Below are 23,377 nucleotides of genomic sequence, written 5' to 3'. Positions count from 1 at the left end.
TTCCAGGCAGACATGAACATGCATAGCTTCTTCAGCCTCTTCTCATATGACTTGCCATCCAAGCCCTTTATTATTTTTCTTGCCTGCCTCTGTACCCTCTTTAAATGGTGGAACCCAGAACTGCATGCAATACCCTCAGTTTTCTTTGGAGAGGGCATAGGCAACAGAAGCTGCAGCCAAAAATTAGATAAGAGCTGTCCCTTTGGCCATGAAGGGTCATAGTGCCTGTCCACACTGCAATGCAACATGCATGCTGCTTCTACTTAGAAAAGGAGAGGCATGCTTCCTGGCTTTGGCAACATATGTGCTGGAGTTTGTGGGGGCCTGTGGTGTACTAGGTCCTCTCTGAATGCTAGTTTAGAATTCCACCCTTCTGGCTGGCCTGGGAGAAGTTTTACTAGGTCAAAAATAGGCAACACCCAGCACACATGCCAGTGTGTGACACACGAAGGCATTTTGCTTGGCATGTGCACATCGCAGTGGACAGCCGGGGAACTGCGAGGGGCCTGATCCTTGCTGTGTCAGTGCAGCCGCAGCCCTTCCCCACTGGTCCACCTTGAGGTGTGTGTACACCTGCTCTCAGCGACAAGCTGGGGCTCTGTGAACTCGGGTACAGCTGCTTGCAGCCTCCCTGCAGGTGGCAGGGGCCCTCCCAGAGCCCAGGCTGACTGTGGCAGGTAGCCGGGAGGCTCCAAGCGGTTGCACTGGGGTCCGTGGAGCCCCAGTCCAGCTTGTTGCTGGCAGCGGGTGCATGCGTGTGTCAGGGCGGATGGTGGGGAAAGAGCTGGGGCTGCACTCCCACAACAAGGATTTGGCCCCTCATGGCTTCCCTGCTGTCTGCCCCTGGCTTGCAGGCATCTTACACGTCAAGGTTGCAGGTGTTCTTGGCACTCTGCCCAAAAAAGTTGGTGACCCCTGCACTAGGTTGTTTTTGCTTGCTGGTAGACCCTTACAGCACAGGTGAAGATGTTGCCAGATGTTGCTTTTACAGCATTATGTGTGCTGTATTTAACTCTTTTTACAATAAAGTTTTTTTAAATTGCATTTTTTTCATAAAATATATAAATATTAAGACTACATTCTAAGACCCAGATAAAGTTAAACCATAACCACAGTCCTTTTTTGAAATCTCCCATTGTTTGCTCTTAGGAGAGTAAGGGTATACTGGTCACTGTTTTAAGGGCCAGTATATGTATTCTTGTAACTTTGTTGTAAACAGAAGTGTTTTTGATGCAAATTATGTAATTTATTTTTAATCTTGATACCATGAAACATTATTTAATTTAATGAATGTCAGTGCCTCCAATTATATATCAAATATATTTATACATTCTAACTTTTTTTTAAATTTGAAGTCCGTATTGATGAACTTCTAACGATTATGCAATTTTATATTTATGAAAAGCTTTATCAGCTGTAAATACGAGACAGTTCTTCAGAGTCCAACTCTAACGTAGGGAAGTATGAGGAAGTTATCTGCAGTATCTGAACCGAACACTACATTTGTGACTTTGTTAGTTATATAATTTTTCTCAAGCTTCTTACTAGTTACCCAAAAATGGTTATTTTTTAATGATACCATTACTGTATATTTGTAACCTGACTACAACAGTTTGTGCTTATAGATTGGGCTTTGGCCCTCATTTCCTATGTTCTTTTGTTTGTTATGTCCAAGTCTTACATTTTTCAAAGTGTGTGGGTATTCGCACAATTTTGATAAACTAGACAAAAGGACACCAAAAATCCCATTTTAACAATCTTGCATATGCAATTATGATGTGCCAACAAATAGATAACTCCTCCTGTCTGATTTTCCTATAAAAAGTAGACCTTTTCCCACTGTTAACCATCTTACATAACTTTTGTAGATAATTTTTTCCAAGAAAAAAATACAGGTGGGAAAACAATCTGTAGTTTCAGTAGTAGGAAAAAAACTTCTGTTTATTAAGCCAACATAAATTTACAAATCCTATTAAACTGTTTATGTTGAGAAAATCACTTAAGCATGAATTATTAAACTGTATAGGAGTCATTCTCTATATTGAAAATGTTTTCGAAAGTAAACAAAAAACACTGTCCTTTTCTTACTGGAAACTAAACTATGTAAAGTGTTAATTCTTTAAGGTTTGTTCCTCTGTTGCTATTGAGGTAGTTTGCAAAGGGTGTATAAATGTATAGCAAAGGTTTTCAACCTTTTTTCATTTGCAGCCCCCTAGAAAATTGTGAATGGAGATGCAGACCCTATTGTAAGTGTGGGTATTCATTAGGCCTGTGCGAAGCAGCTAGTATTTGCTTTGGATATGGATTTGGCTGATTACGGGGACGGGTGATTCAATCCAGTGATTTGAATCACTATCCCGAATTGATTCAGCTGAATCTCCGAATCAGCCAGGTCCATCCCCCCAGCCTGGCAATGGCTGCCTTGCCCAGCACCAGCTCCCAGCACTCGTTTAAAAAAAAAAAGCCCCAACTCAGCAGGTGCTGCTGGGCAGGGGGGCAATCCCCACTGCCACATGCTGCATGGAGGGCTCTGCACGAGCCCCCCAGTCACCCCCACCATGGCTGCCCTGCCCACCATGGCTGCAGCTCTTTAAGAAAAAAAAAACCTGATAAAACCTGTAGACTCACTGTTCCTGCCCAGGAGGGTGATCCCTGCTGCCCCATGCCATGTGGGGGGTTCTGCATGAGTCCCCCTGAGGCCACTGTGGGAATGGTGAGTCCAGGGGTTTTCTCATTTTTTTTCTTAAAGGTCTGGAGCTGTGCTGTGCAAGTCAGCTGTGGGGAGGCTGGGGGAGCAAGGGGATGGTTGGGGGGCTCATGCAGCATGGGGCAGTGGGGGGCAGCAGGGATCACTCCCTGCCCAGCAGCACCTGGTGAGAATCAGGGCTTTTCTTTAGAAGGCCAAGAGCTGAGGCAGGTGGGGCGCCCATGGGGGGGCAGAGGGAGTGGGCAGGGGCTGGGGGAGCGAGAAGGGGCTGGAGGCTGGGAGGAGTCCCCCCCAAGGTCTGCTTCCCCAGTCCTCTCTCCGCTGCCCCTAGTACTTACAACTCAGAGTTGGCTGCAGCTATCTGCTGCAGCCACTGGGGCTGCCCAAATCATCAAAGCTCTCCGAATCTTTTCCTGAGATTCAATGATCTCTGAATCGTTTTGGACCTTTTAATCGGTCCCCTTTTTCAATTTGGATTCGGAGATTTGGCCACTGAATTGGACCGAATCTCCTCTGAATCAAACCACCACCTGAAGCTTCACACAGCCCTAGTATTCACAAACTTTTGATCATAGTCATCTTCTGCGGACCCCTTGGATGTAGTATACCAGGCTGAAAACCGCTGATGTACAGAATTCCTAAAATCATGCTGATATTGACAACAATGAAGCTTTTATTAAAAACAGAAATAAATAGTGCTAGCAATAGTTTTAAAATATGTATTTGCCAAGTGAAAAATGCCAAACCTTATGAGAAATTTTCAAAGTCCTGGCTACATAGGGGGAGGGAGGGAGCATATTAATGTTTTGCATTTTCAGCTTTACCAGTGTTAGCAAAGCCGAGGATCCCCATTTTGACAGTCAGCAGCTCCACCATTTTAGACAATTATGTCAATTAGATTTGCTCTGAGCAAAGGTGCTTGAAAGAGCATGCTTTCATAATTGTGCTGCTGAGGCCTCTCAAAAGCTGGAAATACCAGTAGAGCCAAATTTGTGTCAGTAAAATATTTTTATTTTTCCGAAATAAAAAATAAAAATAGTTTTATTAAACTTCCATGTGTAGTTTGCAGCCTAAGCAAAGAATAACTTATCCCCTTTCTCTTTGTGCATGTATAGTCTTAATCGCATAAATATGGACCTTCTAGAACATTCTGATCTTTTGAAACAGACCTTATTCTAAATCTGTGCCCATGCCTTTGTTAAATACACGCAGAAGACTATGATTCCATGAGAATTTTTATTTTTATCTTTATCAGTCTATAACACAGATTAAATTTTATCTATATGTAAAATTTATATATATACAAAAATAATGCTTTGGGCAAACAGGACCTCGTCTAAATATGTTTACTTGCCGGTGCACATCTTTTGCTTTAACAATAAGAATATTGCAATATTCCTTACCCTTCCCTTGACCATTCATTTAAATGAATATCTTAGTTCCTCTGACATTGTCAGCCTTTAAAAGCATTACAATACTGGAAATACCTACTGCAGTAAAAAGGCTGGATCAGACTTGTAGGCCCCAGTCCTGCAAACATGGATATGTGTACCTTTAAACCGGTAAGTAGTCTCATTGGGTTTAAGGAGACTATGCATGTGCTTACATTTTACCATGTCAGTAATTTTTTGCTGGGTTTGAGGCACTAGGTACAAATCGAAGGGTACAAGAGAGCAAGATGGTTATATGGAGTTAAAACAGTGAACCTAAAACAGGAGGCAAATGTTAACTGTTGTACAGTTTTAAATTTTATAGTATTTTTGACAGCAGCCTCAAACTGCTGTAGGGGAAAGGGCTGCTATCTTAACTTTTGATTAGCTTTTATTTTATTAAGAATTATTATACTCTTAATTTAAAGATTTTCAAAAAGTCAAACATGATTGGTCTTACTCAGCAGAAAAATATTAGTGATGAAATAAACATTAGATGCCTAGTGTTGAGTTAATTATTCTGCATGTTAAATGTAAAGTGCTTGTAAATTGAGCTATTTGCATTAAATTAAGTCTGTACCAAAGGAAGCACTCCTCAAAGGAAGCCTTATAATGTGTTGAGCTTTTAGATCTAAATAGTGGCTTTAGCAGTTAGTGTAATAATATTTTAATGTATATAATGCAGTTTGGGAAAACTTGCTCCAGTAAGCTACTACGTGTATTTTTTTACACCGTGTGTAAGAAAATGTGTTGCTTACTGTTTTTACTTGGAGAATTAAATAATCTTTTTCTGTCTTGTATAAGTATTTGCATGTCTGAAGCAGCATTTTACTAATGTTGATTTAAAAAAAAAATTGGTTGCTGTAATATCTTAAAACAGTTTTTGATGCCAATTTTATTAAAATTCTATGGGATAGGAAAATGATGCTTTTTGGATTCCCCAACCATTGTTCTGTGGAAACTTTATAATTTACCTTTGGTTTTAATTATGCACAATAAAGCACAAATTTACCAAAATGGAATTTGTTTTCTAGCTAAGTAGTGGTGGTGCTGCCAATGTTATGTCTATAGATTATACCAGAGTAAACTGTACATAAACCACTTTGACAATCTACTTGCCTTTATAAAATATCAGTTCGAATGAGGGACTTAATATTTGAAGTGATATTGCTGTTTTAAGATTTGCTTAATGTAATAGGAGTTCCTTAGTGTTTTGCTCTGTAATCAGCATATATCTTGGCTTTGTAGTCATTTAAACTGTTTATGTTACTTGCACTGAGTTGCTATTATAGCTTCCGTTATTTTAGTCAATACCGCCCAGATCAGAAGTAAGGCAACTTTTTAAAACCAAAGAACAATAAATTTTTTTTTTTCAAATATGACTTGGATACATTTTATATATCTGATTAAAATGAATGGTACATGAGATACTAGTTTTGTAGAACTTTGCATCTCCACAAACTTAATTTTTTAATTGTTCCGAATACACCATTCTTTAGTCTTTAATATGTTTTAAAAAAAACCTTTTAAAACATATTTTAGAGCCTTAATTTTGTCATTTGAACAGCTAGTTGTATAAAATGCTTGGTTCAGCCGAGATCTCCCAAGAATTCAATCTCTCTCTAATCCACATGCTTCATTCTGCAGTTGCACGAACTGGCTCTTCAAGATTTTTCTTTTTCTCTTCTGATTCTTATACTATACTCATCACATCATCTAAATATCTGAAAGAGAACCGAGTTGAAATGCCCTAACTATCAAAAAAAAAAAAAAAAGTGAGTTATCTCAGGATTTTCCACAAGAAGAAGGGAAAACAAAGAAGCATTACCTACACCTTGCAGGGCCTCAAGCAATTTTCTGTTCATTTGAGATGCCAAAAATTCCATCACTGTTACCTGACTTCTGAAACTTTCAGATTGTTTTTTTGATTACTCTTCTATTATACCTTTTTGTATGCATTGTAAATCTAGGGGTCACTGAAAATAAAAATGGGGGCAGTTGCATTCATTTTAAAGTAGTAATTAGAAGTGTTTATTTTTATAATTTAAGTAAACATCTACATTTGTAGATTTTCTTGAAGACACTGACAAATTCCCAGGTTGAAGAATTTTGCTGTGCTTAATTCTGGTAAGCCACAATGTCATTATACTAGGGCATTCGGTCAGAGTTTACATCTGGCTTGCTCAGGTGGTATATTGAAAAAATTGTCTTAATGGAATTAGATAGTTCAGATGTGGTTAACAGACCATAGAAGTCCAGCCGATTTCCCATCCACCTATTTCTCTTTTTAGGGTAGAGCATTATATAGACTTCCTATCTAAAATTAAATTATTTGCCTTGTGTGTGTGGTGTGCCCATCTTGCACTAAGTTTACGTGAGTTGTTTTGAAACAGTCTTTTTCCTGGATTTTGCCTTTATTATCAAGCCCAAAACTTCCCTTCAGTTTGGCTAGTCTAGGATTCTCCCTTAGCACTCATCAAATCCGAGTTCTCTTATGCAGATGGCCAGTCCCACATTTCAGATATTCAGAATGTAGTTTACAAGCTGAACATGCCTAATTAACATCTGTCTGTAGGAGTTGGTGACTACCTAACAAAACAGGTTCACAGAATGTGCATATTTTTTAATATGGTTCATGCAAAGCTTTGTATGTACACGAATAGGGAGTGCAGGCTTGTCTGTAGACTGGATGCTGTAAGCTGGAAAGGAGCAACTCTGGAAAGCATAATGAGCAGGCAGCTCAGTGCAAGCTATCCATGTAATGTGGCAGAAAGGACAAACGTAATTCTTGGTGGTATAGACAGGATTAGTGAGTTATGAATAAGGGATGCAGTATAAATGAGATCAATACTAGAATTCTCCACAGTTCAGGTGTCAACACAAAGATATTAGAAAATGGGATAGGGTGCAGAAGGGAACCAGAAAATGATCAAAAACTAGAGAAAATACTTGATTTAGAACTCAATCTCTCTTGTTCCATGATTCTGAACCAAAGTGCTGCAAGACCCTGGGGGGATGGATCTTGAAATCCTTTTTGGGGTACCGCAGGATGCTATGTAGTGTTAGCACTGTTATGTGTGCAAACTGTTCAGAAGATAAACCCGGAGATTTCAAATAGGAATCCATAGGGTGAAAAGCATTCTGACTTGCTGGGGTCTTTCTGAGTTCTTTGTAACAGAATTGCTCCATTACTTTCCTGTAGTCAATTAAACAGGTGTCTTGAGTTTAGTAAGGGGTGCCTTGAATCTACAAGGGTGCCTGGAGTCTAAAAAGGTTAAAATCACTGCTCTAGTTCCATCAGAAAAAAAGAAGGGGAAGGGGACTTGATTATAGTGTGTAAGTAGGGAGAAAGTGCTAGATATTTTGAGGTTCTTTAATCTAGCAAAGAAAGGAATAAGAAGATCCAGTGCCTGGAAGGTGAGCACAAGAATATTAAAATGGGAATCAAGTAAGGTTGATTTAACCATTAGAATAAACTAAAAAGAGAAGTAATGTATTCTCAATTGTGGCTTCTGGACTGGATGCCTTGATAAAACTTTTTCTTTTGTATAACTAAGGGAAGCAACAGCAGAGAAGGTACAGGTTAATAAAAGTTGTGTGTTGAGGTTTGATAGCCAGTTGATAACATCTGGGACAGCTAAGAAGATTTATTCAATTCCTCCATGATATGCAAGTTCAGGACAGGGGTTTGCAATGTGGCTCTGACTGCACCTCACCACATACGTGCTTTGGCAAGTCCTTGATGTCCCATTTGTTTAATAAATAGGCATACCTTCTGTATCCTGTACAAATGTGGTTCAGTGTGATCCGATATTTAGAAATAGAAACACTGGAAGCTTCACGGTTGGGTCTGCAGCCAAATTTTTGTTGGACACTCTTGCCAGCTCTTGGACTAGATTTTGTGCCAGCAGCTCTCAGCGTCCAGACTGTTCAATGAAAGTTGGAGTGTGAGTGACCAGAATGGTTTCTTTGACTTAAGCCTACATTTTGATGGGTGGGCGTTACCTTCATGCAGCAGGAGTTCAGGGTAAAACTTATTCAACTTGATAAACCTTATTTAATCAGACTAGTACATGGTTAAAAAGGTGAAATTTAAATGGCCAATAAAATGTAGGAGTTAACAGTAAACGTTCTAATAGGTCCTTTGGATTTCATGAGGGAAAAAACCCACCTTGCTTCACTTCACCAAGGAATCTAGCCTCATTGTATGGGTGCCTTAACTTTCTTCTCCTGAGCCCCTGGAACTCCTTTACCCCAAAATAAGAATGCTAATTGCTATCTGTTCCTCTGATAAGTGTGACACTTTGTATAATCATCCATTGTCTTTCCTGTTGATAAGGTAAATCCAGAGATTTCCAAGACCTTTATTTAAGTGCTCTTTGTTCATTTTTAAAATAGACAATTCAGTGTTGCCAAATTTGTGTGACTTTTATCATGTTGATTCTTTGTCTCTTCTTAACCTCTCCTCCCCCTCCCCCTGCAACTGCTGGAGTCATGTGATTATAATTTTTTTTTAAATCTAGGCTTTGTTGCTATGCAGAAGAGTTTTGAAAAATATGGCTAGAATGCATGATAGATGCTCAGGAACCAAAGGGCAAGAAAAACCAAACCCTGTATTTATTATCTTGGTTTAAAAATAATGAGCTTGCACTTCTTACCTTCTTGATCCATGAATCTTGTATATTTGGGGTTGGCAATACTGTAGCTCTGTTGTGCAGGATTCTCCACCTGTCAGGATTCCCCTGGGGGAGTCCTGGCTCAGGACCCCAGCCTTGTCTAATCTCTCGAAGTAAATGCCTGAAGCCAGCCCAGGTGTGACTTTTAGAGTAGGATGGGTCTTGGCTCTGAGATCTGGCTGCTCAGTCCCTGACCCTCCCTAGTTACTACCTTCCAGTTCAGCGCCTGAGAGAGGCACTTCCCCTTTTCAAGTAGAATGCACCAGAGTGCCAAGCTGTAAAGCAGGCGACTCCTCTTCAACAAACCCATTTATTGAGCAACTTCAAACTAGCATGCAAAGTCCTTGCCCCCTCCAAAGCAGTTGCTGTTTGCAGCCTAGCCTGCACAGTCCCTGAACACCCCAAAGTTAGCTCAGCTGTTCTCTCTCCAGAACTCTTTTCTTTGTATATTCTTTGAGGCTCATCTTTCATGGGTGTCACCTCCAAGCTACATTTACCAACCTGTGCTGTTGAAGTGTTAACAAAGCTATTAAATTCCTTGCTGGAAGGATCTTTCACAAAGGCAACACCTCTGGTTCCAGTCTCTTGCAACCACTTCCCCCCAGCCTCTGTACAACTCAGGGCAGAAAAACACCTTATAAACTAATTCAGAGAGCCTTTCTGATCAAGCTAGTCATAAGGTGCCACCCTTCCCAGCCGAACTTTAGACAAACAAGTCCATTACCTTGCTCTGTAAAAGTTAAGGAAATGGAGGCATGCTGCTTTACTACAACATTTCTATTTAAACTAGCCATATTACAACAAAACCATAGTCTACTGCGACATTCCACCAGCAAGAAGAGACATTTCAGAGCACCAGTATATTCATTTCTTTCAAATTACTTATGGATTTTCTTCCCCAGCCCTTTTGTAAGTTGTATTCATTTTGGCTGTCTTTGAACAACTTAATATAGTAAAGATCCTAGAATGATTTTAGTCATATAGTTGCACTGAAATTACATCCTGCTTTCAGTAAGAATTATTTATAAACAATGGTAAAATGACACTGGAAGAAAATTGATCTGTACCTGTCTGTAGAATTGAGAAATGTTAAAAATGTACGCTTCAATTTGTTTAAATGTTGGAGCTCTCTTAAAAACCAATACAGATTTGTTGCTACTATTCTGTATTCATCCTCCATGAAATTTAGCATGCTGCCACCCCAAAATAGATGTTTTTTCTTGCTAATTTGGAGCCATTTGTCAGGCCCATTTTAGGTTATCTTGCATACTATTAAAACGCAAAGGTTACCAGATTAGTAGCCCTATACCTATTTGGAGTCTCACTGCCTTCACCAGTCCTTCGGCGGTCTCTTTGAATGCCAAGAATGTGTTCATCTTTTCTGAACTTGGCATAAAGTCATACTTTTTTGTAACTGCTGATGTTTATCCCTATGGTTTATAAAAGCCTAATGTGTAATTAAAGTCCATATTCCAATTCAATAATAGGATTGAGTTCTGTTCCTACAAAGCTCAGTGTATTAGTCTACCACTACACTTCATTGGCTGAAAACAGTAGCAGACTCAGACTTAGAGTCTCCACTACAAGAGAAGACAAGGACCCTACACTTTTTTAAGGTGGGTTATTTAACACTTTTCTTGATTTTTTTCCTAATTTCAAGAAATGGTGGAAAGTCTTGACAGGAAGGGAGGTGTTGGACTTAGGATAAAGATCAGTTTGCATCCTCTAGCAGATGTTTGCCCTTTGTGATGGCTGTCAAGCTGCTTTGTGGAATTGTGGCTCCAAATTCAGAACATAAAACATTGGCTGTGAGTTTCCTAAATGTCTGGCGTTAAGAGCATAACATGTTTGTTTTCCAGTTGTTCCTCTTATTTTGTGCATGCCTTACAATCTGTTTCTATTACATTAATAATCTGATGGCTTATGTAAGAAGGAAAACCCCAGGGTGGAGGCATAGAGACAAAGATGCCTTCCTTTCTGGTCCTTGCAAATGACACACAAATTTTGTACCACCAAAGAGCTGGTATCCAAAGAAGAGTTCCTCAGGCCATCCCCATATGAACACCATACTTGCCAATTGGTTAACTGAAGTGCTTGATTAAATTTGCTTGGACACCTTTGATATAATGCAGTAGTTTCCAGTTCTTTTTGTTGTTTGGGAGTGGGAAAAGAGATGGCCAGCATAGGCTTGGCTAAAAGATATCAGGTCTTTCACAGTTACCTCTCTTTATCCAATTTCTCTTTAATCTTACTTTTCCTTGCTCTTTTTTCCCCCAAAAATCTAAATGTTGCTTTGTGCAAGTATCAGCTAATAGCCCAGCTGTCTGCTTGGCAGGTATTCTTTACTAACAACGCAGAAGCAGAGAAGCTTGCAGCAATAGCTTTGTATACATGTACTACACCTAAGAGCTGGCAGTGTTGGCGTGGGTTATCAAGTATGGAAGGTAGGTTAGTGGCTTTCCATGAGCTAACCGCTATTTGACTTAATGGTCCATAAAGGCCACTTACTGGAGGAGAAGTGATCCAGGCTTATGCAGCATTATCCATCCCCACTAGGTACTTTGGGACAAGTGCTCTCTAGTCTTTTGATTTTTTCTGCTAGGTTTGTAAATGCTGACCTTCATGGGATTTGTAAAAGTTTTGTCTCATTTTGGACCTGTTTGGAATCAGTGGCCTGAGCACTGATATTTACTGCTCCCCAGCTGACAAAATTTTTTTTTTACCAAGAAGAGTCATATACCAGTTATTTATATTAATTTCCCTAAAGTCACTTTGTAGATTAAAGCACACAATTGCAAATGTAGAAATCAAGAATGTGGAAGGTCATTTGGTCTATCGCTTTGCTCTGAGGCAGGATCAAGTGTACCTAGACATTTCCAACAGATGTTTGTCTAAACTCTAATAAAGACTGCCAATGACAGAGTCCACAGCATCCCTAAGTACCTTATTCCAGTCTTTTATATCATTACATTACAATTTAGGAAATCAAGGTCTTGGAAGGTCATTTGACCTGTCCACCTGCTCTGAGCAGTATAAAAATTTCTCTTGGTTTAAACCATGCAATGGTTCATTCTGGGTTCAGTGCTGTTTAACATTTTTATTAATGACTGGGGTAACACAGGTAGGGAGCACATTGATTGGATTTGCAAAAGACATGGAAGTGGGGTGTCCTGCAAACACTTTAGAGGGTAGGATTAAAATGCAAAGAGTTCTTCATAAATGGAAGAACTGGGTTATAGATGACACAGCCAACGTTAACAAAGACAAAGGCAGGCAAGATTCTTTGGGTAGATGTGATATCTTTTATTAGACCAACTAAGTAGTTAGAAGAAAGTTCTTTGCAAGCTTTCAGGCACAAGTACCCTTTTTCAGGCATAGGGAGACTGGTGGTGTTGTTTCTTGGAGATCTCAGAACAGCAGCGAAGAAACAACGGCAGTCTCCCCATGCCTGAAGAAGGGTACTTGTGCCCAAAAGCTTGCAAAGAACTTTGTTTCAACTACTCACTTAGTCTAATAAAACGTATCATATCTACCCAAAGAATGTTGCCTGCCTATGTCCTTAGATCAACACTGCTGCAGCCAAAAACCCTGTAACAAAGGTAAGGTCCTATACCCGGGGGAGGAAAACCAAATGCTCAAATCCAGAATGGGGGATATCTGCTCAGCAGTAGTACTGCTAAGAAGGCCCTGGTGGTTATGGTGGATCACAAATTCAGCATGAATTAGCAATACAACATGTTGCAAAAAAAAAAAAATCCATTTCAGCTTGCATTAGCAGAAGTATTGTGTGCAAGATATGAAAGTTATGGTAACACTGCAGTACTGGGCAGGCCTCAGCTAAAATACTGTCTCCAGTTTTAATCGCATTTTAAGAAGGATGTAGAGAAGTGGGAGAAAGACCTACTTGTGAGCAAGGCAGATGATAACAGGTTTGGACAGCAAACTTTGAGCATCTCTGTAGGATCTAGGTAAATTATAAGAATCTGATACGGGTGTTTAAGAAGAAAAGCAGGAAGGCTGAGGCACAAGTTGAGATCCAGGTAATATGGGACATAAATGACCACAAAAAAACTCATTATTCATCAGTAGTAAGAGGAAAACTAATAAAAATATAGGTCTATTACCAAATGGTGAGGAGAATTTAATGAACAGATGATCCTGAAAAAGCTTTATGGGTAGTTTAATCTTCACAAAAAGATCAACTATCACATGATAATAAGCACAGTTAGCAGCAAGGATAGGGGAGAAGAAACACAGCTTAGAACAGGGAAAGATCAGATTAGTAACTGCTTAGATAAGCTGTTTTTAATTCAGTGGAGCCAGATGAAATCTGTCCTAGAGTATTTGAGGAATTGGCTGAGATAATTGCCATGAACAGGAAGACAGGTCGGAAGAAAGGAGAGGGAGAGCAAGAGAGGAAGGATTCTGAGAATTATAGATTAGCCAATCTAACCTCATTACCTGGAAAAGTACTGGAGAAATCAACCACCTTGGACAGCAGGGGCCAACGTTTTTGGAGAGCACATCACAAATTAGCCACACATCCTCCACAGGTTGCCACCCTGATCTCTTTCCCCTAACCCAGGGATGGGCAATAACTTGGGCCCATGGACCACATGAGTTTTGCTGAGCTGTTGCTGGCCCAGTTAGTAACCCCTGCTCCCATGCAGCAGCTTTCCAAAACTCTGTAAGCAGGATGGGGTTGTGGGTGGGTGGGGAGTAGTTCTTGGGAGCTGGACCGGTGGGCGAGCCCAGGATTATAGGGTGGGGTCACAGGGTAGTGACAGCCTGGGGCTGGGGCTGAGCCACAATTTGCAGCCCATACGGTCCTGCAACCGGTGCCAGTTCTGTGGACAGGCATGCTGGGAGCAGATCGCAGCTCTGCCCCAGCCCTGGCCCCACTCACCACCCCAAAATCCTGGGCATGGCTCCAGGCTGTTTACAAGTCAGTGACAGCATGGGACCAGGGCAGAGCTGTGATCTGCTTCCTGCATGTTCTGGCTCTGGCCCCAGCTCATACTGTCACCATCCTGGGATCCTGGGGTCTCCATGGAGACTGGCTAGGAGCCACGCGACAGGAAGGGGCCATGGGTGGGGGGGAGCTGCACCTGGGCCAGGATCTTGGGGTGGTGACAGCACAGTGCTGGGGCAGAGATCACACTCCCTGCATGCCACTGCCTGTGGAACCTGTGCCCATCACAAGGGCATGCGGGCAGCAGATCACAGCTCCACCCTGGGCCCCAACCCCACATAGTCACTGCCCACCCATCTCACTCCCAGATGCCACTCCCCACCCGCCCCCAGAGCCATCTCAGCCAAGCACCCTGCCCATACAGGTTCTACCTCTGGTGGCGAGCACAGGGCAGTGGAGCCGGGTCCAGTGGCTACAGCAGCCAAAAAGTTGCTTCCACTGGGGCTGCTGGGAACTGAAATCCAGCCACCATGCTGCCCCAGCCCTTCTGCACCCAGGGGTGGCAGGACGAGCTGCATGTGCCACGGCCCAGTCTGCCACCCAACACCTGGGCCAGACAGGACCTAGGAACCTGCCACAGAGTGAAGAAAATCCCTCAGCAGGGCAAATCTGGCCCTCAGGCTGTATATTGCTCACCCCTCCCCTAACCAATTGGCTGCTCTGCTTTCTATTCCCTGTCCTGTGGTTTCTGCTCCATCTGCTGCTCTGCTTTCTGTCTCTGGCCCCATACTCCTGGACCAAGCCTCTGCTTTGTTTTTGGCACTCTGCTCTATCTGCCACTGTGCTGCCTGTCCCTCCCTGGTCTGCCAAGTGCCACACACAGGCTGTCCAGGCCAGCTGTGGCACCTGTACTACAGTTTGGCCATCTCTGACCCAGAGGATGACAAGATATTAAGGAGTGGTCAAAATATTTGTCACTGATTAATCAGTTTCATCGAGCCAACCAATTTTGAATGCACCTATCTAAAATGTTCTTTTATCAGCTCTTGCTTTATCCTGACTTGTTATAAATTGTATCTTAAGTACCTGGATGCACAACATTTTTTGTGAAGATAGAAAAAAGCATTGAATATTTCAGCCTTATCCATGTCATCCATTATTTGCTCACCCTCCTGTTAAGTAATGGACCTACTGCACTTTCCTTTTCTTTCTCTAGATGTAATTGTGTCTTGACCTTTCTGATTTTGTCCCTATGTAATTGTCCTATTCTTTTATACTCATCCTTAGCAATGTATCCTTGTCTCCACTTGTACAATTCCTTTTGAAATTTCAGGTCATTAAAGAGCTCTACCTGGTTTCCAGCTACACTTCCCCATCTATTAAAAGTTTGCTATTGTACCTTTAATATGCAGACTCTTAGGAAATTACCAGTTCTTGCCATTGTATGGTCCACAGCTGGAAGAGTTGAGTAGAATCATGAAAGGGTCATCAGGGACCTAAACCTTACCAACAGAAAAGGGACCTGATCTTTTATTTTTGTGATCTATCAAATACTATCTTTGTTTTGATCTGTAATACTTGTCTTCTCTTAAATTTGCATATGACTTTGAGTAGAAGACTCAAGGTAAATGTTGTAGGGTCAAGCTTTGTTGGCTTCCAACTTCTTAGCTGGTTCTACAACTTAGTGTTTTATATAAAATCAAGTTCTCATTTCCCCTCCCCCCCATATATGGGATACAATTATAACATTTGTGATATAGGAGGGATGATTCCTTTTGACCATGTTAAATGTGGCATAAAACAAACTACATCTGTTACTTAACTACTCAACTCCTTTAAAATACTTAGATATTTTGACATATTTGCAAATAACCAGATTCCATAAAATGAACCTGAAAGCAGCTTGAAATAATGAAATGGAAACAGGGGTGTTGGGTTGTAGCCATGTTGGTCTAAGGACATAGGCAAACAAGGTTCTTTGGGTAAATGTTATATCTGTTATTAGACCAACTAAATAGTTGGAAAAATTTTCTTTGCAAGCTTTTGGGTATGCAGGTCACCTGTATTCCTGCATACTGGCTTCTATCCTATCCAGGAGAGCACAGTACAACTGTGACTCTCCCTCTGCCTGAAAAATGGGAACGCTTTGTTTCAGCCCTTCATACTGAAGGATTTTCTTACCTGTAGCTTTTATCCCTTTAACATCTATATTTGTTAAATTTTGGTAAAATAACTATTAAGAAAAAGATGAGTTCAAATGATCAGAGCATGTGTTGCTTCCATGGAATTCCCAGAAGGTGGCTTTACTCAAGAATCCTGGTTTTCAAATGCATATCTTCTGGGTGGTTGGGTTTTTTTTAATTCAACAATGTAAAAAAGCATCTGTAAGTTCTTGTATGCAATAAGGATATTAAATCTGAGAGAATGACTAGGGTAAACTTTTCAAATACAGGTTTTTCATATATTTAATAAAAATAGAATTGTCAAAACATTGAGAGAAATTTTGTCTGCCACTGCTTATCTGTTTTAAAGCATGTTCGTTTGTAGATGAAAGTACAACTGGTAAAGACTTAACACACTCATTTGCTGATGGCTTAATCATTCTATACTTCAATAAAAATGCCAAGTGGCAGCATCACTCTCAAAATACCAGCTTTGAGTGACAGCAGCAAGCACAAGTGTTCTGATTTGTGTTGTTAGCTATGTATAGTAAATCCAAAGAATACTTGTTCAGTGAAGGGAGAAAACAACAAAGTAGAGAATGGATGGTAGGGAGCACCTTTCTGAATGGAGGTTGTTATTACATATTGCCCACAACCATAACCTTAACATCTGTTACTTCTACAGAGAACCCTGCAATGTGGCAAAAGTTCACTTATCAGCGATGCCTTAACAGTCACTAAAATGCCATATGTAAATATACAGTTTGTTTCACAAGTTTGCTGTTACTGACTACGGAACTTACTTGACAGTATATGTTTTTTTTGTTTGTGGTATATATAATAGGTGATATTCTTACTCAAAAAGGAAGTTGGCACAGTTTTCTCACTTAAATGTGTATGTGAAATTTCCCCACCAACACTATGGATCCATCTTTGGCATGAAGCGCGTTCACCATTAACTTCACAATGTGAAGAAAAAAGAAACTAACCTTAATATTGCATTCTTTGGAGTCTCAGACCAGCAGAGACTCCCTAGGCCTGAAGAAGGGTGACTACACCCAAAAGCTTCCTAAGAACATTTTTCCAACTACACAGTTGTTCCAGTAAAAGATATCACACCTACTCAAAGAACCCTGGTCACCATTTAGTAGCACAGGGTAGTACAGCCCTTTTATAGTAGGAAGTAAAGAATGTGAACAATTGAAGATGCCTAACAAATTAGGACAGAACACAGGTGCCAAAGTAGGAATTCGCCACTTAGCTAATCTGGCAAGTAACAAAGATATTTTATTGCTAGGTGATTAGTGTGTCAAACAGCCAGGACCTTTGCTTGTAGCAACACAAATTCCACCCTCACCCATCTCCCTACCCCCATTACACAATCTAAAGAAGTACTGTCTTGTGAATTCCCATCCTTCCCACCAGGGCTTCTTCTGGAAGGTCTTCCATGCAAATACTAAATGACCCTTGTTCTGAGCAACTGCCCCATCATCTAGACGTAGAATACCTTAAATCACACTTTTGCAACAACAATTTTTTCCAACAGGCAATCAACTAAGAGCTAAGGTTTTCCCCAAAGATGTTTTTCCCTGCTTTTGTTCCAGAAAAGAAGATTCCTGCAACTGAATCATTGAACACCTTCAAGAGTAAATTGGATGCTTATCTTGCTGGGATCCTATAACCCCAGCTGACTTCCTGCCCTTTGGGCAGGGGGCTGGACTCGATGATCTCCCAAGGTCCCTTCCAGCCCTAATGTCTATGAAATCTATGAAACAGGGAAAATGTTCAGTTTGTGTTTTGGCAGTATTTTATGTGGTATCCATGTCATCATTCTCTTTTAGTGTTACATTCAGTCACTTTTTTTTTTTTATTTGGTTGAGTTTTTCACATGACAACAAGGAAAAAGATGTGTATCCAACTGGCAGTGGAACCCATGGATAGATGTGGTAGTTGAAGCTTTACATTTTATTTAAAAGAAACTGACTGGATTTCATCTTGGCAATGTATCTTTAAGACTATTAAAGATGAAGAGCATGCAGTAATTAACTGGAGTTGGCTAATTGCTGGCTGTTACCGTGGTTTAAGATTTCAGCTGGAAGAGAATGAGGGAAAAACGATACAGTAGAAGACAAACACTGAAAAATGGCTGGTGTGGTTGTATCTGAGAAATTATCATTATGCAAATGAGTTTTCCTCAGGAAGTTTTAAAATAATGAAATCATACTGATACATTTCTAGCAGGTCATTCAATTAAAATATATTTAAAATTAAGTTTCTCCTGCTGAACAAACAGAATTTCACTGACCCTAGGTAAGTAATGTAAATAGGTGTAGTTTAGTGGGTAAATATCATTATCTGACTGTGTAGTTAGAAAACCATAAGGAGAGAGGTTTAGGCCCAAGCTTTCAAATCTGGTTATCAAATGGTAGGCCCTTGGGCCTTAAATAAAACTGGCCAGGTTTTTAATGGTACTGAATACTGGCAGTTTACATAGTTCCAAATGAATGACACACACGGACAACTAAACCCTAAACAGATAGAAGGCAGGATCCAATAAAGGACCTATGGCATTACAATGTTTAGATTTAAGTGCCTAGGCCATGAAGTGGAATCCAGAACTGTATATACAGTATAGACAGGCATAATAATTGTATCAGTATGAAAGGTTACCTATACAAGTTATGGTACTTAATTAGAAATGGAAAGAAATGACTATTCCATACCTCACTAAATACTCCTTGGCCATTTCCTCCCTTGTGTGCATTTTGTTACATGCGTTTGAGAATGACTTCAAGTTCCGAATCTTGAGGAGAGCATTCATGCAAGTGTATGCTATGTCCTTGCTTCCAGCTCCTCCCCGCAACACTTCATTTCACTTCCCTTTTACAATCCTACTAAACTGTCCAGAGATGCCCTCAGAATACTCTTTGGGATTGTCATCTGTCCCATTATGGGTTTTTTCTCCAGAATTCTTATTCTAGTCCTGCTTCCTTCTGTTTTGTTTTTCCCTCCTCTTTGTGCCTATTGTAATTTAGCCAAATCATTCTGGCTCTGACTCCAGCACTTAGGTTTTTTCTTGTCACTGCTGTGCACATATAACCCTTGTAATGTAAACAGGCAGTCCAGCCATTTGAATCAAAAGGAAAGGATTTTGATTAATTTTAACAAAAGGGAGACATTTTAATTGAATAGTTTGCAATTTAGTGACAGGTTTATCATGTCTTTTGATGCAAAAAATAGTTCCAAAATTAGTGTGAAATACTTAGCTTAAACTCAGTTGCAAAAACTGAGAGTAAGCACATTTAAAAATTGATTAGAGCTGCATGAAGCTGTTCCCCAGAGATTTGAACTCTTGTGCATATGCCCTCCAAGCTATGTTACTCATTGCTGTCTTGCCCATTTAGTTTGCAGCTGGCTCACCTTGTTCATTTATGCTGACCTAGTTTATCTGATTACTTTAGCTGGCTATGGTAGAGAGAGAGACAGAGAAGTTTCTTCCTACAATTCTACCAAGGCAGCTTTCAGCTCAGATTTTGCTTGAACCATCTCTGTTATTTCAGATCTCTTAGGCAGAGACCAGCTCACATGCCAAAATTGACTACAGTTTTGTAAAATGTGTCAACAGGGGATTTTTGTTCTGTGATTCAATGTATTCTGTCGAGACAAACTGTTCCTACTGTTAATGAACCTGAATTTGAATTTGGCCCCCAAAATTAATGTACAGGAGTTAGCCCAGTGTATGGTCTTGCTCCTGGCCTTTGAAAAGGAATATATTTTCACTGTGAGAGTTAAGTATATTTTGGGCTAACTGGGAACATCTACATGAGACACTAAAAGTGCAGTATACTAATTCTAATGTACATTGGCGTGGCACAGCAAAAGCTGTGCTATTGTGCTAATGCACAGTAGAATTAGTCTACTGTGTATTAGCATCACAAAAAAGGTGTGTACTGGTGCTACTGCGCAGTAGCATTAGTTACTGCATATGTAACTACTAAACTACTAAATGTGCAGTAACTACAGAGCATTAATGTGTGTAGACATGCCCACTGTGAATAAATCAACATTTGCTATTTATTTGGTGTCCTGCAAAATTGCTATATCTGTGGATGTAAGTCATTTTAGACAAATTTGGATTTTAAAAATGCCAGATTGCACATATTTTTAATAACTGCACATGTAGAGGATAGTAGATGGCTCCAAAGATTCATATGAAATTTGATTGTGAAAAATAGGGAAATTTTCTTTTTTTGCAAATGGAAAATCAATTGAAAAAAAGAATTTTCCAAGAAAAAAATTGCACCCAAAATGAAGGATCTTTTGGGGAGAGGGAGGGGAGGAGAGATTAAATATTTTGTTGAAATATCTTTTAAACTAAATATTTGTAGTTTTTGTTATTTAAACTGATGCATTTATTTTGAAATTGATTTATATTTTTAAGGGTGAAAGTACAATTTAAATAAATTGAAAATTAAACAAAACTAGTTTACTTTGGGTTGACTCAAGTCTAGGTTTTATTTGTCTATTTTTGGTTTCGTGGCTGAACTGGAGTACCTATTAGGAACACCTGACCTAGACAATTCAATACTGCTCTCTACTGTGTGGTGTGGGTTATAGAATAAATGTTGAGCTTATTATTATATATTACGTGTCATCCAGTATAAAATAGATCATATTAAGTTTGTATGTGTCCCTTTTCTATCCTTCTCACTACCATTACAAAACACTTGCACTATTAAAGGAAACATTCCCTGAAAGTTCATTTTTGCCTCCCTCCTGTTTTTTATGTTCAAGGGATGGATGTTTTAAGAAAATCATGCAATTGCTTAGCCAGCCCTGCATAAAAAGCTGAGGAAAATGTTTTTCCTCTAAAAACTTTTTAAAATTTTGATTATGCGGGAATGTAGAAAATGGAATTTTTTCCCTTGTGTCCCTATGACCATTTTTTTTTTTTTTGGTCGCTCTTGGTGAACAACAAAAACAACTGAGGAAAAATACAGAACAATTTCACATCTGAGATTGAAGGAGTTGATTACTGTCATTTCGATGATGTGCCTTTTATACGTTTGCAGTGGTTAAGAAAGACTTTATGGTTTGGAGCATGAGCACTTTAGAGTGATTCAAAATTACTGAAGAGCTACAAATTTTGTAAAGTGCTTCAATTTGTTACTGACTCAAGCAGCATTGTAGCATTTCTGTGGGGCTTTTAGTACAGTCATATTCACAGCCTGCAAATGCTCTCGTAATCTTCCCAGGTGTATCTCCTCTATGTGTGTTGGTGTGAACATTCCTGCTCAGAAGACTCTCTTCTGCTAATACTAACACTTTGATGCAGTAATGCCCACATGACACACAGGCACATTCTGAGCCAGGGCAGGGGGAAGGAGGTAATCACATCTCTATCATAATAAAAGCAGCACAATGTTAGAGGGTTTAGCCAGGATAAACAATAATTGGTCATTTGCTCTGGAGGAGGAGAGCGCTTTTGAAGTTCCCATAGCTAACTGTTATGTTTTAAAGACTGAGATGTCTGGAGACTATTGTTTTAAAAAAAAGGAAGGGGTGTAATTTTTAAAATAAACTGAACACTTGAAAGTGCACCTCTCTACTTAGTGCCTATTGTCTTTGCAGCTGCTGAATCAGATGAGGATGAGATCAACTTGCTTCTACATACAGATATTACAACCACTGCATAATAAAAAAGTGGTCAGATATTTTAAATGTTCTTCAGAAATTCTGACCTTCTCCTGCATGCATGTCAACTTAATTTGATATTTGGCTTAAAATTATGGTTTCAATGCATGGTTTTTCATTCCTATTGTTGCCTCCCCTCCTAACTCCTCTTCCCCTATTTTTTTTTTTTAAGCTGGCATGGGAACAGTTTCTGACACACATAGGTTTGTTTGCCGCCCACCTTGGAAAAGAAATGAAAGGCAAGCCAAAAACAGAAGAACTAGATGAATGTTGATATTGTGTTTTGGGTTTTAAAATAAAGTCTCCCCTCAGAAGAAAGCAGAGGTGAATCTAGTCTACACTGTATCAGACCTTACATTGCCTGCAACTGTTACCCATAAGCAGAGAAGAGGAAATAATTCCTAACAAATTTAACCTAATTTTTTTGCAAACAATTGCAATTTTCTCAGCATTATTCATTCTAGATTATTTGTCAGCTTGTACAAATTCCATTTACACTATTGCTTGCTATGTTAAATCTGATCTCTATTGCCTAGTTGTGATTGGTCATAAATCAGCTGGTATTCACTGAAATGGAGGAATCTAACTCTTTATAATCAAGGTCTTCATGTGAATGTTTATGGTAAGTGAAATTAAAATTTGCTTGCTTGCTTGGCTTTTGATGAGTGTGCTCATTTTCATGGATATTTGTGGGAAGCAAACACAAGGGATAAAATTGTAGCTCAACAGAAGTCAGTGGGGGTTGTCATTGGTTTCAGTGGGGCCAGGATTTCATCCAAGGGAAAAAAAATCATTAAAATTTAAACCAATATTCACGTAAATTTTGTATCAGTATTCACCCAGATCCATGCATAATTATGAGTCCAATGTAGTCATCTCTTCAGAGCACACTCATTAGGACTGCATTAATAAATGAATACATTATCACAGATACTTTTTTCTTTACAGTAGACTGTTATATAACTTTAAAATACTGACAATAAAGCATCAGAGGCCTGATTTTCAGAGCTGCTGAGAATCTACAACTTTCATTAATGGGAATCTCTAACAGTTTGGCTTTTTCATGACTAATTAGGGAGGATGCTTTTCAAAGACACAAATGGCAGCTAGACAAGCACTGAAAGTCTGGAGCAGGAGTTGGTACCTAAAGCCTGTAGGCCAGATAGGGTCTGTTGCTCCTAAAAGGTTGCTGCTCACCCCTGGTCTGAAGGAATTTGATATCTGACTGCCATTTGTGTCGCAAAAATAACATTTTGCATTATTTAATCTGACATCAAATCTGTAATTATTGGATAACTTAAAGTAGTTTACTGACTACCCCCGAACATTATTTCCATGTTATAAATGTTGAGAATCACCATTCAGCCATGATAACCAACTCATCTAACAAACATCAAAATGCAATCTTCAGAACTGTCCACCAGAAATGCCGACTAACTGATTCTACACCAAATAAAAGGAGAGACACAGACAGTTAGATAAACTCCTCATGGAATTGCTTCAGTGGAAGCAGTGTTTGAACAATGCTAAAACGTGTTCGAGAAAATCCTATTCTCCAAGTCCATTGAGCCCAAGAATGCTTATCTAAAAGGTCTAGAGCTTTGACAGCTTGCAGGAGACAATAGCAGTAGTTATCTTTATTTTTGATTTCTCACTATTAATTCTATAACCAATAGGTGTATATCATATGCTCAGAGAACCTCCTTAAGACATCAAATATACCTTCATGTTAACGTGTCATATCACATAGTAACATAGTGTAGCCATGACACCACCTTATATTTCAGGAACAGTGA

The 23,377-nt window shown here is 39.7% G+C and overlaps 1 protein-coding gene across 2 annotated transcripts in view; it reads left to right on the top strand.

Moving 5' to 3' along the window:
• The window catches only part of TMEM161B (transmembrane protein 161B), a 105,938-nt gene that overhangs the window by 70,619 nt on the left and 11,942 nt on the right, over positions 1 to 23,377 (top strand). The window contains exon 14 of one of the 2 annotated variants that reach the window (XM_019532331.1): positions 21,519 to 22,237. The exons of the other annotated variant lie outside the window; for it this stretch is intronic. Coding sequence (XP_019387876.1) covers positions 21,519 to 21,659 — 141 coding nt within the window. The 3' untranslated portion in view covers positions 21,660 to 22,237. Of the gene's footprint in view, positions 1 to 21,518; positions 22,238 to 23,377 lie in introns of those variants that run through there. 2 annotated transcript variants of the gene reach the window in all.

Source organism: Crocodylus porosus, unplaced genomic scaffold (assembly GCF_001723895.1).
Source record: "Crocodylus porosus isolate Cpor-Errol unplaced genomic scaffold, CroPor_comp1, whole genome shotgun sequence".
Classification (NCBI taxonomy): domain Eukaryota; kingdom Metazoa; phylum Chordata; order Crocodylia; family Crocodylidae; genus Crocodylus; species Crocodylus porosus.
This window is presented reverse-complemented; position numbering and strand designations above follow the sequence as displayed.